The sequence below is a fragment of the Stegodyphus dumicola genome, chromosome 4 (genome assembly GCF_044657685.1).
Source record: "Stegodyphus dumicola isolate Sdum_Otavi_A_Nest chromosome 4, ASM4465768v1".
In the NCBI taxonomy this organism is placed as follows: Eukaryota; Metazoa; Arthropoda; class Arachnida; order Araneae; family Eresidae; genus Stegodyphus; species Stegodyphus dumicola.
The window spans coordinates 12,369,293-12,386,233 of record NC_140771.1 but is presented as its reverse complement, the minus strand read 5'-3'; the positions used below and the strand labels follow the sequence as shown (position 1 = coordinate 12,386,233).

At 35.0% G+C, this 16,941-nt stretch overlaps 1 protein-coding gene across 3 annotated transcripts in view; it reads left to right on the top strand.

Annotated features, from left to right (window-relative positions):
- Nucleotides 1-16,941, top strand: part of LOC118191486 (phosphatidylinositol phosphatase PTPRQ-like) — a 218,975-nt gene that overhangs the window by 110,294 nt on the left and 91,740 nt on the right. For all 3 annotated transcript variants that reach the window (XR_015040580.1, XM_085814563.1, XM_085814564.1), the window contains exon 8: nucleotides 10,571-10,852. Coding sequence is in view for 2 of the 3 variants with exons in the window: in XM_085814563.1 (XP_085670689.1) it covers nucleotides 10,571-10,852 (282 nt within the window). In the remaining variant the exon portion in view is untranslated. The remainder of the gene's footprint in view (nucleotides 1-10,570; nucleotides 10,853-16,941) is intronic.

Sequence of the window (16,941 nt, the reverse complement as noted above, 5' to 3'; positions counted from 1 at the left end):
CATTTGGAAATTCGGATTTAATACTATTACAAACCCGGCCGGGCGGAAATTAATATAATTAACTGCTTGACATGTTGGGCAGGACTGGACATACGCCCTTGTTAACTTTTGCAGTTCAGGAAAATAGACTGCCTCGCGTACGCTTTGTATAGTTTTTCGAATACCAGCATGAGAAGCTAAAGGGCTGTCATGCAACTCCTGCAGAATATTTAATCTAAGACTAGCTGGGAAAACAGGTCGAAATTCGTTGTTGGAATTTGTAGTTTTTGTATAAAATAATAGACCATCTATTAGTTCGTAATGGGCCGCCCTATATCTTATCGCCACAATATCTTGGTGGCTAAAATTTTCAGGATCCTTTAAATACTCAGAAATGCTTCCAAACTCAGGATCCTTACCCAGTTCGGTTATACAGTTTCTCGGGAATTTATTGTACATGCTGTGAGCATTGCCACCTTTACAGTATTACCTTCTTCATCTATTTTAATTCTGGATAGGGCATCTGCTACGATATTTTCTTTTCCGGGGGTATGCTTGATTACCAGATTATATTCTTGTAGCTTGAGTGCCCATCTTATTAACCTTGGGGATAAGTTTTTCCCTGAGTACAATCTAGTTACCGCCGCATGATCAGAGTACACTGTTATTGGCGCCTTTCCAAAATAGACTCGGAACTTTTGCACTGCTAACAGAACTGCAAGTGCCTCTCTCTCGGTCGCGGAATAGTTTATTTGTGTTTGATTTAAAGTTCGGCTAAAAAATGCCACGGGCTGCTGATTTTGTGAAAGTACCGCTCCTACCGCATAATCCGAAGCATCCGCTGAAATTTCTAAATTCTCATCCTTTTCAGGAAATTTCAACACAGGGGCTTGCGTTAATGCTTGTTTTAATTTTTCGAACGCACTATTGGCTTCGGCCGTCCACGAGAATCTTACCTTTTTCCTTTTTAATTTTAACAATGGTTCAGCAATAGGTGCAAAATCTTTTATAAAGGACCTATAATATGAACAAAGTCCTAGAAAAGAAGAGAGCTTCTTCGCGGTGTTTGGAGTCGGATACTTTTGTACAGCGATTATTTTTGATTCGTCTGTCTCGATTCTTCTCTGAGATGTTTTGTAACCTAAATATTTTAATTCAGGGGCTGCAAATTTGCACTTTTCGACATTAACTTTTTAGTCCGGCCTCATTTAATAAAGAAAACACCTGTCTTAAATCCTGTACATGTTGGTCGAGATTATCACTAGTAATAATGATATCGTCTAAATAGATAAATGTGGACTTTCCAAGAACAGGCCTTAACACAATGTCCATACATCGCTGAAATGTTGCCGGTGCCCCTGAAAGGCCAAACGGCATACGCAGGAATGCATAAGTGCCAGACTTGGTTATAAAAGCAGTCTTAGGCACGTCCTCGGGCCTAAGCCCTATTTGAAAATAACCAGTCGTTAAGTCTAAAGTCGTCATATATCTGGTCGATGTTATGTTCCTTAGAATTTCTTCAATAATAGGTAATGGATATACCGGATATTTAGTTATGGAGTTTAATTTACGGTAGTCAATCGCGAATCTCCATCTTTTTGGATGTGTCAATGGATAGTCATTATTTTTCTTACATAAAACCACCGGGCTAGCATAACTACTTGAGATGGGCGTTATGATCTTTTTACGTAGCATATCGGTGATATGCCATTCTATAATTTTTTCCTTATTCTTATCATACCGGTAAGCTTTGTGGCGAACTGGCATTGAATCTCCGGTGTCAATACTATGGTTAGTAACCTGAGTAAATCCTGGAATATTACTAAATAACGAAGCAAATTCACTTACCACTTGTCGGATTCCTCGTTGCTCTTCATTAGGCAGGTGGTCAAGGTTTAACATCGGCGGTTCAGCCTTTTCTTCTCGAACTGTTTTCACCGTCAGCTTAAGGGACGCTTCATTAAAATCCAGCGTTGCTTCTGCCTCTGAAAGAAAATCTATTCCTAAGATAATATGTGCTTGCAGATTCTTTACTATGAAAAACATAACCTTTACTTGTTCGTCCTTGATACGGATGTATAGTGGTAATTTACCCATGCACTTACATCTTTCTCCTTGCGCAGCTAACACTGTCGTATTATCCGAATTATATATGCGATATTTACGAAAATACTTCCTAAAAAAATCTTCTGCCACACAGGAACACTGCGCGCCTGTATCCAGGAGTGCGGTGGCTGGGATATTATTCACCAACACTTCAATTTTCGGAAGAGTCAAATTTTTCACCATTACTGTATTTAACTTGAAGGAAGAGGGGTTTTCTTGGCCTTCGGATTTCCGCACCCTCCCGTCAGCAGAAATCCGTTTTAGTTTAAATCATTTTTCATTTCCATGCTTTCCTTCTTTTTCCACTGGCCTTGAGACTTTTTTCCTGGATTGCTATTGAACTGTCGACGTTCGCCGGCTGTTTTTGAATGCTCGGGTTTCCTTGCGCACTGATTCGCTTTGCTTCCGTAGCCGTGTGCTTGACTTTGCTGTGGTCTTGGCGCACCAAATTGGTTTCGTTGTTGATATTGGCGTCTTCTTTCAATGTCCGCCGTTCTTCTACTTTCAAACTGGATTGCTAGCTCAAATAATTTTTCCAGTGTAGTCGGATTCCTTAATTCAATAAAGTCTTGCACTTGGGTAAGTAACCTCGGCAAAATCACTTGAATTATCTCAGGATCCGGACGGTTTCCATACAAGAGTTTGAAGACGTGAATTTTTCTTAAAATAAAACTTGAGAGATTTTCGATTCTTTGCTGATATATGCTGAAAAGTTCCGTTTCTAATTTCGCACGATCCCTTACGACGGGGAAGGCTTTTACTAGGGCAGTCTTGAAATTCTCGTAAGTATAGGTGGGACTTCCTGCTGGACCCAAGAGACTTCTGCCTATACATTTGAACCAGTTAAGCGCTTGGCCCCTCAAAGCGCTGGTAGCTAAGGTAACTTTTTGAAACTCGTGCACGGGGTAGAGCATGAAGTGGTCATCCAATTTTTCCAAAAAACTGGTTACCGGTGAGTTTCCATTAAATGTTGCTTCTGGTTTCATCGAAGCGCGCATGGTCTGGACGATGTAACCAAATCCTTCCAGGGCGGCAGCTGGCATTTCTGGATTCTGAGCCGCTTCTGCAGGCAGCACAGGTTCTTCTTGAAACTCGGCCATGGTTATTCTTCTTCGTTGGGCGCCACTATCAGGTTCAATGTTCCGTCTTACTTTCTTTGGGAACATGCACAGACCTGACTCGGAACAGGGAGCTTACTAAAGCTATGTTCAATAACTGTGGGAAGTAGACAAGATACACAGGAAGGGTATACGAAACCCTTTATTTTTCACTCTTTACAATAATTTCCGTACTTCGGAATACAGAGACCAACTACTTGTGGTCTGAACGTAAGAATATAAAAATATAACTAAACTCTAACTTAAATTTGGAATAATCAACAAGGGCCTACGTGTAAGATTGGCCGGATATTAACAGGAAGCCGTATGTAGTACAGAGAACTGTTAACACTACAATACGTTTAAAATTATCACGAGGATTAAACCTCTGGCCTGGAAGGCAAACAGCAACCGAGTAAAACTTCTAAGGCAAGCGGCCTGCTTCGACTAGCTCCTTCTTCTCTCTCGCTTGGCAAAAAGCCGCAACTTAAGTACTTGGCGTTCGCCAGACAAATTTTGCATAAGTAAGTTAACGCTTTTAATTCTGGCCGGAAGTAGAAAATAAGAAGTGATAGTAAAGATTTAAAATAAACGTTAGTAAAACTTAAGATCCTTACAAAGTAACCATCATAACAGCGTTTCTACTTAATGAATCCACATGCTTCATTTGTTGCCCAGATCTGTGAACAATTTCATAGTCAAATTCTTCTAGAAGTAACGCCCATCTCGCCACTTTAGGGGTTAGATCTTTCTTAACCATAGTCTTCTGGAAAGCATCGCAATCCGTAATTATCCTGACCTTAGATCCTAAAAGGTAATTCCTGAATTTCTTTAGGGCTTCTACTATAGCTATAACTTCAAGCTCATAACTAGACAGCTTCTCTTGGTTGAGTCTAGTTTTTTTACTCATGAAATAAATGAGATATAACTGTCCATCATCCGACTTTTGTAGCAATACAGCACAGAAACCATGACTGCCTGCGTCTGTATGCAATTCTAATGGTGCTCCTTGTTTAAAAATATGAAGAACCGGACTTGTGGATAAAAGTTCTTTCAATTTATTAAATGCATCTTTTTGCTCAGGCCGAAATTTGAATTCTGCTCCGTTACGAAGAAGATCACTTAGTGGTTTCGCTATTTGTGAATAGTTGGCAATAAATTTCCTAAACTACCCTGCAATACCCAAGAAACTTTGAATATGCTTAAGATTTTTGGGTTCCGGGAAATTTTGAACAACCCTGGTTTTTTCAGTAGAGGGGCGAATTGTACCATCCTCAATAACATACCCGAGAAATTCTATTTTTCTTTTCAAAAATTGGCATTTCTTAAAATTAATCTCCAAACCATATTCTTTGGCTACTTCTAAAACGCGTTTCAACTTTTCTAAACCTTCTTTCTCGTTTCGTGCTGGAATAATAAAATCGCCCATGTAAGTGACAACAGTGTCATCCCGAATTAAATCTCTAAACACAATATAAATAAATCTTGGGAACACACTAGGGGACGTGCACAAACCAAAAGGTGCTTTTAGATATTCGTACAAGCCTGCATGAGTAATAAATGCCAAATATTTAGTGCAGTTTTCCTCCACTGAAAGATGAAAAAAACCATTTTTTAAGTCTAATGTCGAAAAAAACCTTTGCTTCCCCCAAACGGTATAAAACGTCTTGTGAAATGGGAAAAAAATCCTTAACTATTTTTTTTATTTAATTGCCTGAAGTCAACACAGATTCGTGTCTTGCCCGATTTTTTCCTACACAAAACAATTGGCGAAGCATATTCTGAACACGATGGCTTTGTAATCCCATTCTTTAACCATTCATCTATTTGACCATCAACAATTTTTTGGTCAGCAAAAGGAATTATCCTCGAACGCTAAGAAACTGGAATTTCATCTTTTAATATTACTTTCATTTTTAAGTCTGTACTGCGCGGCTTTTCTAACGGTTTATACTCATTAATAAGAGTGGAAACAGTATTGCGTAATACTTTATCTTTAATATGCGATAAATCTGTTTCCGGTATATCCGCTCTGTAAAGAAACGTCATCAATGTATGCCTTTAGTAAAATACCTCGTTTTAAAATTTTGATCAGAAACTTTACGTGCTGCTTCACACTGTTGTCACAATATTGGACTCCATGGTGTATGGCTCGACTAGATAGTTGCGGGCACCGGACGATACCCGATTTGATATATAAAGCCGTCCGGTTCTCCGGTCGTGCGTTCACCTGTTCACCTGTTGTCACTATATATGAAGAAGTACAACTGCTGTCGAAGGTCAGCGGCTCTGTTCTTCAATTAGTTCAGATTCTTTGAAATTTATGGCCATTGAATGTTCACTGGAGGCTGATTTTTCTTTCTTTGTGTTAGTTCAAAGAAATTTTGAGCATTTTCATCTCAAATTCCTTAAATAATAATAATAAAAAAATCTTCCAAAGAATTTTTTTTAAAGGAATCTAAAGCGATGGTGAAGTTGCTTTATCCGTTTCCAGCACGCTACCTTTTAAAGTTGGAATTTCGATAAAAAAAAGAAAGGTAGGCAGTTTAACTGGGCCTAGAAGAGCACACAAGTAAAATTTTGTAAAGATAGCACTTATCGTTTTAATTCTGTGGGTGTGTCCGAGGCGGGCACACTGATTGAATAGAGCTTCGAAAAGAGTGCTAAAACGAGCTTTGCTGGAAAGCGCGTAAAAGAGTAAGAGATTTTGCCTACGATTAAAAAACACTAGATTCTGAATACCATAGCAGATTAAGCTTTACCAAGGGTGTGCCACGGGAAGATCTGCTTCTCTACATCCTCCTAAAAAGCTGCTCATTTTGGGTTATATGATGATTACATGCTTATGAATGAAAAAAAAAGTAACTTAGCTATATGATATTTACATTTCATATTTACACTTTAGTCTCTTTTTTTCATCGGGGTACTTTTCGAAGAAAGTGACACCACCTTTGGAAAAGCACAACCTAATATTGCATGTTTGCACATTTGCTGGGATCCGTATCAGATTCACAGTCTGAAAGCAATTCGTGTAGCACTTTCAGTGCTTTAGAAATGGTCAGCCCTCTCCGATCCGTTTGGAAAATAATTAAAAATCCGAAAAAAATAAACTAATATTATATCTACAATTTGAAATTGTAAACTATAAAATAAAAATATAAATGTCTACAACTCAAACTTATTAAACGTAGTGCTAAGAAAACTTCTCTAAATCAAAGCGAAAAAGAGAACTGCTCTAGTGAAAAACGAAACAGCTAACTGATAAAATTATCCCTGACCTTCAGAAAATCACCCCGACAATTTCAAATTCTTAGTTGATAACCAAACCTCCCCTCCCCCCCCCCATAAAAAAAGGAAAAAGAAGAAAGAGAAAAGCAAAATATGAAACACAGATGTGGACCCAGCTTTCTATGTTAATGAGCTGACCGATGAGCTGCAGAGAAACAAAAATACATCTGCCTCTCAGTGACCTAGACTTGCAGTGAGCCCAGTCTGGGAACACCTTGGTTCGCCGTTTGATTTTAGGCAAGATTTCAAGGTAAAAATTTAAAACTAATATAGAATAAGGAGATTAGCATACAGCCAAAAAATAACAAAACAATCCTTTTATACCCTAAAAAAATCTGGAAGATTTCTTTGAAAAATGAGGGTCTTAAAAACTAAACATGGCTAAAATATATGGACTGGTTTGTGTTGAGCTATAAGTAAAGAAAGTTCAGAGTAACCTATAGTAACCTATAAATCCTTTTTCATTCAATTTTTCTGTGCGTACAGAAGGAAATTTTTAGGTGTGCGCAGTCCGGGCATACCGTGCCGCAAAGGGTTATGCTCCACCAACTGCTTTTATTTACAAGACTTTTGTAATTTACTGAACTTTTATCCCTATCACTTGAGCCACTTATACGACATATCCTGAAATAAAACAGTACATTGTATTAAATTTGCCACTTAAGAATTCATATATGCTTTCCAGAATGGTTATAAACTTTGTTAATGTCAGACATTTGTCATATAATCGTTTCGCATTAGATATGCCTTTATCAAAATCTTTCCAAATTCTGGAGGGCTGTTAAGTTGCATTACGTTACCATGTAATTCACGATTCAAGCAGTCTAAGAAATCTCAGGCGAAGACACAGATCTTTAATTAACATTTTACGTGATGTGAAAGAGCCAACTTCCAGAATATTGCTGTTAGAAGTAACTTGATATATTTTTTTCTTTTAAATCAAGGAAGGGCAAACGTTTTCGGTCGCGGGCCGAAAATCCAAAACAAAAAGTTTGGCGGGCCAAGATAAATTTTTCTAAATTTTTAAAAACAATATACAAGTATTGCAATTTAATATGTTAATGAGATGAATGAATGAATGAAATTGCGATTTCATTTTTAGACGTTCCTTGTATTGAGTTCCGAAGTGAGATTTACTGATTCTAAGGAACGAAGCTAAATGCTCATCTGTCAGTCTACTTCTGAAATAATTCTTTCTAAGGTTCATAGCTGTAGACACTTGTTCACATATATAAGATAACATAGCACTGATTTTCTGGGCGTGAGATATTAAATTTCGGAAACTTACTTTTGATAATGATTTTTAAAACTCTAACGTATTTAGAAAACTGCTTGAGATAATTGTTGGATTGCAACTCTATTAATTCAAGCTGCAAATCTGACCTCGCTGCTTCACAATTTACGTTGAAAGGCATGGTTAAATTATCCAGTTCTGTTTGAATGGCACTGAAATCTTGAAATCTTCGTTCGAACTCAAAATGCAGTCTTTTTCAAGCCATCTTCATAATTCTTAAGACTCTCTTCATTTACTGAGGGTATTGAATTTAACCTCGGGAAATGAGACAAGTCGTTCTTAGCTAGCTGGCCAGCAAACAGATTAATTTTTCTTATTAAGTTTGAAGTTAAGATAATTAAGTTAAGGTTAAGTTTTTTCTAAGAGGTCTAATTCACCTATATTGGATTCCCATATGTCTGCTTCCCGAGGAAGAGATAACGCTTGTTGGCACCAATCTACAGCTATAACTAACAAAGAACGTCCACTTTTAACACTTTACCTATTGGAAGCTGTCTGTGCTTGCTATTTCCGTCAATTTATGCTTTTAGAACAAAAATAGAGAAATTAAAAAGACCATCAGCCCTTTGAAAAAAAGGAAGAAAAGAAAAAATAATATTTAAACAAAGTAGAAAAGGAGGTGGTATATAATATACATACTTCTTTAATTTGCCTCAGAACGGCAAATTAAAATTATATCCACGGGCCGGATAGAACCTTCCGGCGGGCCGGAATTGGCACACGGGCCGTAGTTTGCTTATCCCTGTCTTAAATTATTATAAAATTATTTAACAAGTCATCGATTTAAAAGCAATAAACGCACTTCTTTATATTTTAACATTTTCTTTCATACTTTAAAAGTTTATTCTATTTCTAATATTATAGCTAATTGAAATAATTTAATATTTAAGCTCATGCAATGCTATCTTTTATGAAGACTTGCTGTAATTAAACAAAAAATTTTAATGTCATATACAGTAGAATCCCTCTTCAGCGGCAGCAAAGGCACCTCACCGGCTCCGGATAAGAGGTTTTCCGGATAACTGAATATATATTCCTAGAACTTAACCTGTTCATATCTCGTGATGCCGTTTATAATAAACTGAAACATGCAAAGTCGTGTTTTTCGAGTTATTGGCCATTATTAAATAAATAATACAGAAATCGTAAAGATTATTTAAAATTTAAATACGTACCCATAATTTTTATATTTCAGAAAAAAGAATAAATAAACATTTTAAATTACCATACATATTATTATAGGAAAATAAGTGAATTTCTTAGTGTGACAGTATATAACAGCTGTCCGCTTTGAAGATCGTAAGCGTAGTTTTGAAAATGTATACAATGCAGCTTCGTAACATTATGTGCGGAGAGAAATAAACATTTCTCGGCAAACTTTATGAGTCTCATAAAGTCGGCAATTCTTTAACGGCTTCCTTCGACGTAACTTTCTTGCTCTGAGTATTGTCTTCATCCGCCTTCTCATCATCATCAACTTTCTCATTTCCCAGTACGTGTCTGATTATTTCTTTGTTTTCATCTCGACAGAGTGGAAGAGAATTGTTTGCATGCATCCAAGCCTTCCTGTCCTCTTCACTAACACTAATCTTTTTCGAATATGTAACTAAATACACGATGTCTGACTTAGGCGCCAGTCTTCTTTTAAAATCAAGAAAAAGTTCTTCACTCGACTTCTCATTTACGAATATAATCATAGGACATAATCTACACCAACCGTAACGTAAAATAATGTTCTTTGGATTTTCACAGGGAAAATCCGAAGTACATATAACATCTTCCAATTTCGAATTGTTTTTGAAAGTTGTGTACACGTCTTTAATGTTCATACATGGACCCATGAAAAAAGATCGGTAGTTCATCTTTATAGTCTGGATAATGCATTGTTTTGATAAGATTTGTGATTTCAGGTGGCAGAAACATAACAGTCGTGTTTATACCGCATTTAAATCTTCAAACTGTATACCCTATTTCGTATATCTCTAAATAGAAATTTCTAATTTCTATTTAGAACTACAAAAATGCCGGATAACTGGGTGCCAGTTATGAGGGATTTTACAGTATTGCGAATCAAAGTTTAGTTTGGTTCAAAGTTTAGTTAGTAAAGTAGAATAGTTTGAATCGTCGGCCTTATAAAGTGATCTACGGAAATGCACGATTGCTTATGAAGTTTCGTTAATATCTGACTCTTGTAGCAGATGGAACTGGTAATTATTTTCAACTAAAATGAATGAATATTTAATTGTCAATATCTTATAGTAAAATTTAGACTTTGATAATTATTTATGTATAACTGTTCTCTTTAAGCGATGAAAAGAAATAAGATGATAAAGATATATTTTACTACATGTCACGAAACCATACAGAGGGCACTAACCACTAAAAAAAAAAAAAACTTTTATTCTTCATTCGGTAGAAAAACTGAACTGTGTTTTGAGTTAGATAATATGAACGAAAGGCCTTAGAATTATAGAATTTATAAATTTATAGCCAGAACCGTAGCTAAAGGGGGTTAAGAGGGACACCTGTCTCTGGGCGCAGTATCCAGGAGGAGCTAAACTGATTTTACTAAATTTTAGAATTAACTATTTTCCATTCTTAGGAAACAGGAGGAGGCTCGAAATCTTCAGCTGTCCCTGGGGGCTAAAACCCCTAGCTACGACTCCGTCTATAGTCAGTTCAACAATTCAGAATTCGTATATGTGTTTCAGTTATCATTGCTTGGTAATAAAATATCTTTTATTACCAAGCAATGATAACTGAAATCTTTCTCATTCTGACCACATTTATATATCTTTCATTTTAGTCCCATCGACTCCACTGAATCCAAAAGCAAAAGACTGTACTAATACTAGTGTTCTGATCCAATGGGAGGAGCCTAAGCCTTTTAAAGGACCAATCCTTAGTTATACAGTAAAGTGGACAAACTTGACTGGCAAATCATTAGATCACCGAGTTCAAGAAGGCACAGAATTTAATATCACAGATTTACAGCCATTTCATAATTACACCATCCAGGTCCGCGCAACAACAGACGCAGGTGATGGTGAATGGTCTCAGGAACTGAACGTTCGGACTAAAATTGGAGGTATGATTTATGAATCTTATATGCATACAATCTACTTCTTATAATTTCTACAATTTAAACTGAAGTGATTGGATATGATTAAATTTTATTCCCAATTATTTTGTCTTAAGCGCTAAAAAATAAAAATATTTTAACTTACAAAATTATAATAACTTTTATTTATGATAATTTTATGAGCTAGTAACCTAACCATTGGACAAGCCAATCATTTCAATAACAACGTGTAAAATTCTTAATGCGTATAATGTTTATAAAAACGTGTTCGCATTTTAAAAAAATCTGATGTGTACACCACATGACTTCCTTGTACGGAATATTAAATTATACGCATTTTTTCTTGCATTTCATTTAAACTTATTGGATTGAATTAAATTTACTTTGTCGATAGCGCATAAACCACAATAGAATAAATGCACTCTTTAAAATTCACGCTATTTATTTACCATAGCGACCCTCTGGCGGTAGGTTCACTTAAAAGGGTTATATTTTGTTCATGTTATAACTCAAAATGCACAAAATTTATTTCATTTGAAAAATTCTCTAATCGTTGCCACATGTTCTATTCAAATACTATTACAAACCTAAAACGATGTATAAAAGAAATTAAGCAAACAAAACAAAAAAGAAACAGTTTTTCACAGACGATTCAGTATTTCTCATTCAATTAATTCAGTTCTCACTTCGCGACAAGGTAAAAATACATAAAAACTCAAAATATCTATATTAAATTTACTAAGTAAATCTTAAACACTTATTTCCTCGAAAAAATTCCAGAAAGGATTGAGCATGATTTAATTCGAAATAATAAATGAAGGTGTTATCTTTGTTGTTGCGAAGCTTGGTTTCTCTAGATTGGCAACAAATCTACTATTCTGCTGTTTCAAATGTAAATAAACATATCCGACATGGTATTTAAAGATTAGGCTTAACCGTACTTAAACAGCTTTTAAATTGCTGATATTTGTACAAATATTGCTTGCAGATTTACGAAAGGCAAAAAAAGGTTAACCGGCAGGTAAGAACAACATAATTCAATCATTCATTTTTAAAGCAAAAAATGTACAGTTTAGAAACATATAACAGTAAAGAAACTGAGATCACTGAGCCGTGTAACAGAGTGGATATATATATTTATATACGTTTGGTGCAGCCGATTGCAACTAAAATACAAGATGCACATCTGCATGTTATATCAGTCCTATATACAAAATTTCAACGTTCTGAGGCTACTCGTTTTTGCGTTATGCGAGATACGTACAGACGCCACGAAAATTTATCTTCAGAATTCATTTTAAAGCAGTTTTATAATTTTTTTTTTTTTTTGAATTAAAAGAGTCTTTTAGTCTGTCCTTACGTTCAGATGTCACAAAAGAACATCTTTAAATTGCATTCGATATCGGTCAAAATGAATATTTTCGTTGAAATATGTTGCCTGAACTTTTCGCGATTACAATACTTCCTTTTTACTTCGTACAATGAAGTAAAAATGAGAAAAGAAATAATTTGCAAATGAGCATTAGAATGAGTAGAACGCATTAAAAATTTACACAATTTAAAAATTCCTAGAAAAGATTATTTTATAGCAAAACACCAAATAACTTTATGTGTTAAGGGACACTTGCAAAATTTCAAATTTCTAGATTTTGCAACTTCGAGATTTTTTATTTCAAACCACCCATTATTTGAGTATAGCGCAGAATTTTTAGTCATCGTTTCTTTGTTTCATCCAATTTCAGCTGCATATTTTTAGATGTTGTAGGCTTTAAAAGTTTTCAAAAGGAAAAAGAGCATTTTAAATGCATATTGCATACTTCTTAGCAACATTTATATCTACACTAAATATTCCACCATTTCTTCATATTTAAATTGAATTAAAATAACCTATAGAGCTTTTAGATACAAAGAATTTCCCACATTTCTAAACATTGTTGTTATGAAATTCAAGCAACAGATGAATGGAGGATGAGAAAAGCGCAAAACCCTTATTTACAGCGCATAGCTCCAACATGAACAGTCAAATTTTTTAGTAATACCCTTCCTAATTTCAGTACGATACCTCATGAACATTGGAAGTTTCGTATTATTTTTTCCAACCCATATCTTACCAAAAGACTTTCTTATTCTGCATGAACATAACAACCTAGACCTATTCAAAACTGGGCTTATCGGCTTGGAGGCTATCTCTGCTGGCTACCATGTCAACTAGTGCCAGTTTCAGATGAGATCGGTACAAATGTAAAACTTTAATACTGTTTTCATTTTTACTTCCTCTTCCGAAGGAAGTATTGTAAATGCAAAAAATTGCAGGTAGCATATTTCAACAAAAATATCCATTAACCTCTCTCAAAACCATTTGAACGATGTTTTTGCGTAACATCTGTGCGTACGGACCGAACAAACGACTGTGCTTGCCAAAAAGCATTGTAAATTGTATTTAAAATGTATTCAGAAGAGACTTTACATACATACACACGTATAGACTTGATGTCTATACGTATGTATGTATGAATTCTAACTCAGTAATGAGGAGCCACAGAACCTTGAAATTTTGTGTATGGGACTGCTATAACATGCACTTGTGCACCTCCCTTTTTCGTTGTGATCGGCTGCACCAATCGTTTTTTGCCGAGTGGGATCAAAGGTAAACTTTTAAAAAATCTGCTTTCTTGCCCGCTGGTAAATTTCTTGTTTTTGCTTAGAAACTTTAATTTTGATTGGAGAAAAAAAAAAAAAAAAAAAAAACTTTTCTTAACTGTATTTGGTGTTTTAAGTTCCTCTGTATTTTACAATTTTTAATGAAGATGTTTTGAGATTTTATGTAATTTTGCTTTGCCGCGAATTGAGAACTGTATTAGTTGAATGAGAAATGAATGTGCTAATGAAATTAAAGGAAATGATTTTAAATGAAATGCAGAAAAAATTCTGTATATTGTAATAGCCCATGCAAGGAAGTGATATTTTTTCCACGTGATACTTTTTTAACTCATTTGGATGCATTGGAAATTTTCGTTCAGAAGACGGCTTTGTGTTCACAATAGGTATAATCCAAGCTTTATTGCTAGAGAACCAGTCCTTATTACGTCATAGAAACTGGTTTACGGACTTTGTCTAAATGTTCCAAATGTTCAACCTTATGCCAATCTGGTATAAGATCCTTCCAATAATAACGAAGCCAACACGAGCTGACATTCCATCGACGATTTTGCTGAGTTTGCTGCACATTTACACATGGGCAGGTTTACTTTCCCTGACTAGTTACAGCTTGAACCCTGTTCTACAGGTGTGAGCAAATGTTGTGACTTTTATGCCTTAAAACGTTTATGCTTATGGCAGTAATGATGACTAGATCATCGACAGAATAAAGCCTAAGAGTCTCCATCCTTGCAATCATAACTTTCATCCTTCTAAAGTGGTTTTTGACTTACCGAGACTATGTTAGGAGAAAATAAAACGTACATCCATATACCCTTTACATAGGCTGCGTATTTATTAAAGAATCATTGCGTTGCTGTTAGTTTAGGTGCCTTTTGGCTGAGGAAAAATTCCCTTTATATATTAATGATAGTTATGTTTTTCCTTTAACATCAATCTGACTTTCGCAGAGTTTCATAGATACACTTTACATTTACATATCGGATGAAATATCGAAAAGAAGTGATATTTATAGAATATTATAACATTAACCAAGGTTTTTCTTTCGATTTATTGTGTTCGTGCTGTTTATGGCAATTCTAAATTTAATATTCTAGTTTTAATTTTTCAACTTTTTCAAATGGTATGAATAATGATTTGAAAATTTTTTTACCGTTTAACGAGAAGTTTTCCCTCAGAAATTTGTATGAGCAAAATAGGTGAAAAACTATTCAATCAACCGAAAGCTTTAAAACAGAAAACACATTTTGTTCAGAAAGAAGTTCTGTACCTCAAATATAGCATTGCAAAAATGCGTAACTGTCTTATCCGTTTACTCACGAAATTCGCAAGGATACACACAGTTAAATCCTTTTAGGATTTAACTATGAGACCAGTTATACAGAGGTTGTTCGCACATTTTTTAGACGAATTTGGTAAGCGGTAATAAAAAATCGTTTGCTGCAAAAGAAGTAATTGCAATTGTACTATGTTTTTAAAAGTCAAAATTATCGCCTGTGGCTTGAAAGTTTTGTTTTTATTCAAAATGGCGAATTTAACAAAGCAGTGGTTCGAAGGCTACATTTACGCTCTTTCCGAAGAGAAATATGCATACTCCGTTATCCAAAAACGATGTGAGAGTCATGGTTTTGTGATATCTAAAGCGTCGATAGGTAATATCATCAACAAGAATGGAAAAAAAAGTCAAATTGGAGCCTCAAGTGGGACAAAAATTCCAAACAAGTGTCCAAGGATAAAAACGGACATCTTCGACTATTGCAAAGGTACGTTGTTTAATGTTAAAAGAAAATCCCCCTAGTCAAAGGATAGTTGCAAAATCATTAAAATGCTCGGTGTCCACTGTAAACAAAATGATAAACGTTGATTTAGATCTTAAGAAAGCGAAAAACGCAATGTGCATCGTCTTCTTCCAAAGCATATCGCTCGACGCAGGACACGCTGCAGAATTCTGTATGAGAAACACTCATCCAAAGAAAAATGGAAAACAATTGTCACAATAGATGAAGCATGGGTGTATTCAAATGATTGTATCAAAAAAAAAAGAGCCATTTATTATCATAAAAAGGGAGGAAAAAATTTAAGTACATGTTTCAAAGAATCGAAAGAAAGTTTTTCTAAGGGATTTATGATTGTTGCTGGTTTTTCTTATAATGAAAAGTTAAAAATAAAAAGAGTGCAAAAAAAAAAAAAAAAAAAAAAAAAAAAATTCATGATTAACTCCAAATACTATCAGGAACATATTTTATCGCCAATTTTTCTGAATGAAATACCATCGCTTTACCCACAGTGTCATCCATCTGTGAGACTCCATCAGGACAAAGCTAGTAGTCACACATCAAAATCCACTGTAAATTTCCTAAAAGAAATGGAACAAAAACTGGTATCAAGGCCATACTCTTCACTGATATCCCTACTAAATCTCCCGATGTGTCACCTGTGGATGTTTGTGCTTTCGGACTTTTAAAAACTGCATTATCGAAACGTTGTCCCAAAACCCTAACGTGACTCTGGAAAGCTGTTCGGGAGGAATGGGATAGAATATCTCTTTTGCCACTTCAAAAGGCATTATTATCCTGGAAATTGTGGTGTCGAAAGATAGTGCAGAATAAGGGATATCAAATAGAACATTTAAAACACAAGAATTTTATGTAATTTAGTTTTGTGAATACAATATACCTCGTCTAAAAAATGTGTGAACAGCCTCTGTAAATATAAAAATGATTGATGTCATCGAATATTAAAAACATTAGTCGCTAAAAGTGGTCGACTTTTAGCGACTAATTTGCATCTGTTTTCCTTCTTTCTCTCTCTTTTTGTTTTTAAGCAGGATTTTAAAGGAATCTCGAAACGGTATATTACATCGATTTACTAAAAGCGTTGAATCATTTTTTAGATTGTTGCCACCAAATATTATCTCTCTGTATTATATTTGAATATATTAAATAAGAAGGATATGCATGAATGTATGTATGTTTCTCGCAATGTGAAAAAACAACGGTACGCAGAGCCATCAAATTCTCAATAATGTAGTTCTCCAACCTGGAAGCCCAAATTCTGACTTTCGAATTTGTTTTATTATCTGTTTCACATTTTATAAAACTTTAATGAATTTTTTGATTAAAACACTCAGCGATTTCAAAACAAACAACACTGTACGGAATAAAACATTTTTATCGCCAGCGTGCAAGACAATCCATTCGAAATTCTAAAGACGTGCCGTTCCAAAACAATTTTAACCCAAAGGAAGCTCAAACACTCTCGAAACGTGTTTGTGTGCGTAAATGAATAAAACGTCCCTTTTGGCGTAATATAAAATCTGAAAATTTTCAGATTTTTTTTTGTTAGAATTTAAAAAAACAAATTTGGTAGGCAAAAATCTTGAATTTGAGTTGGTTATAAACGCACATGAGTCGGAATGCTCATTCTTGAAATTTTTC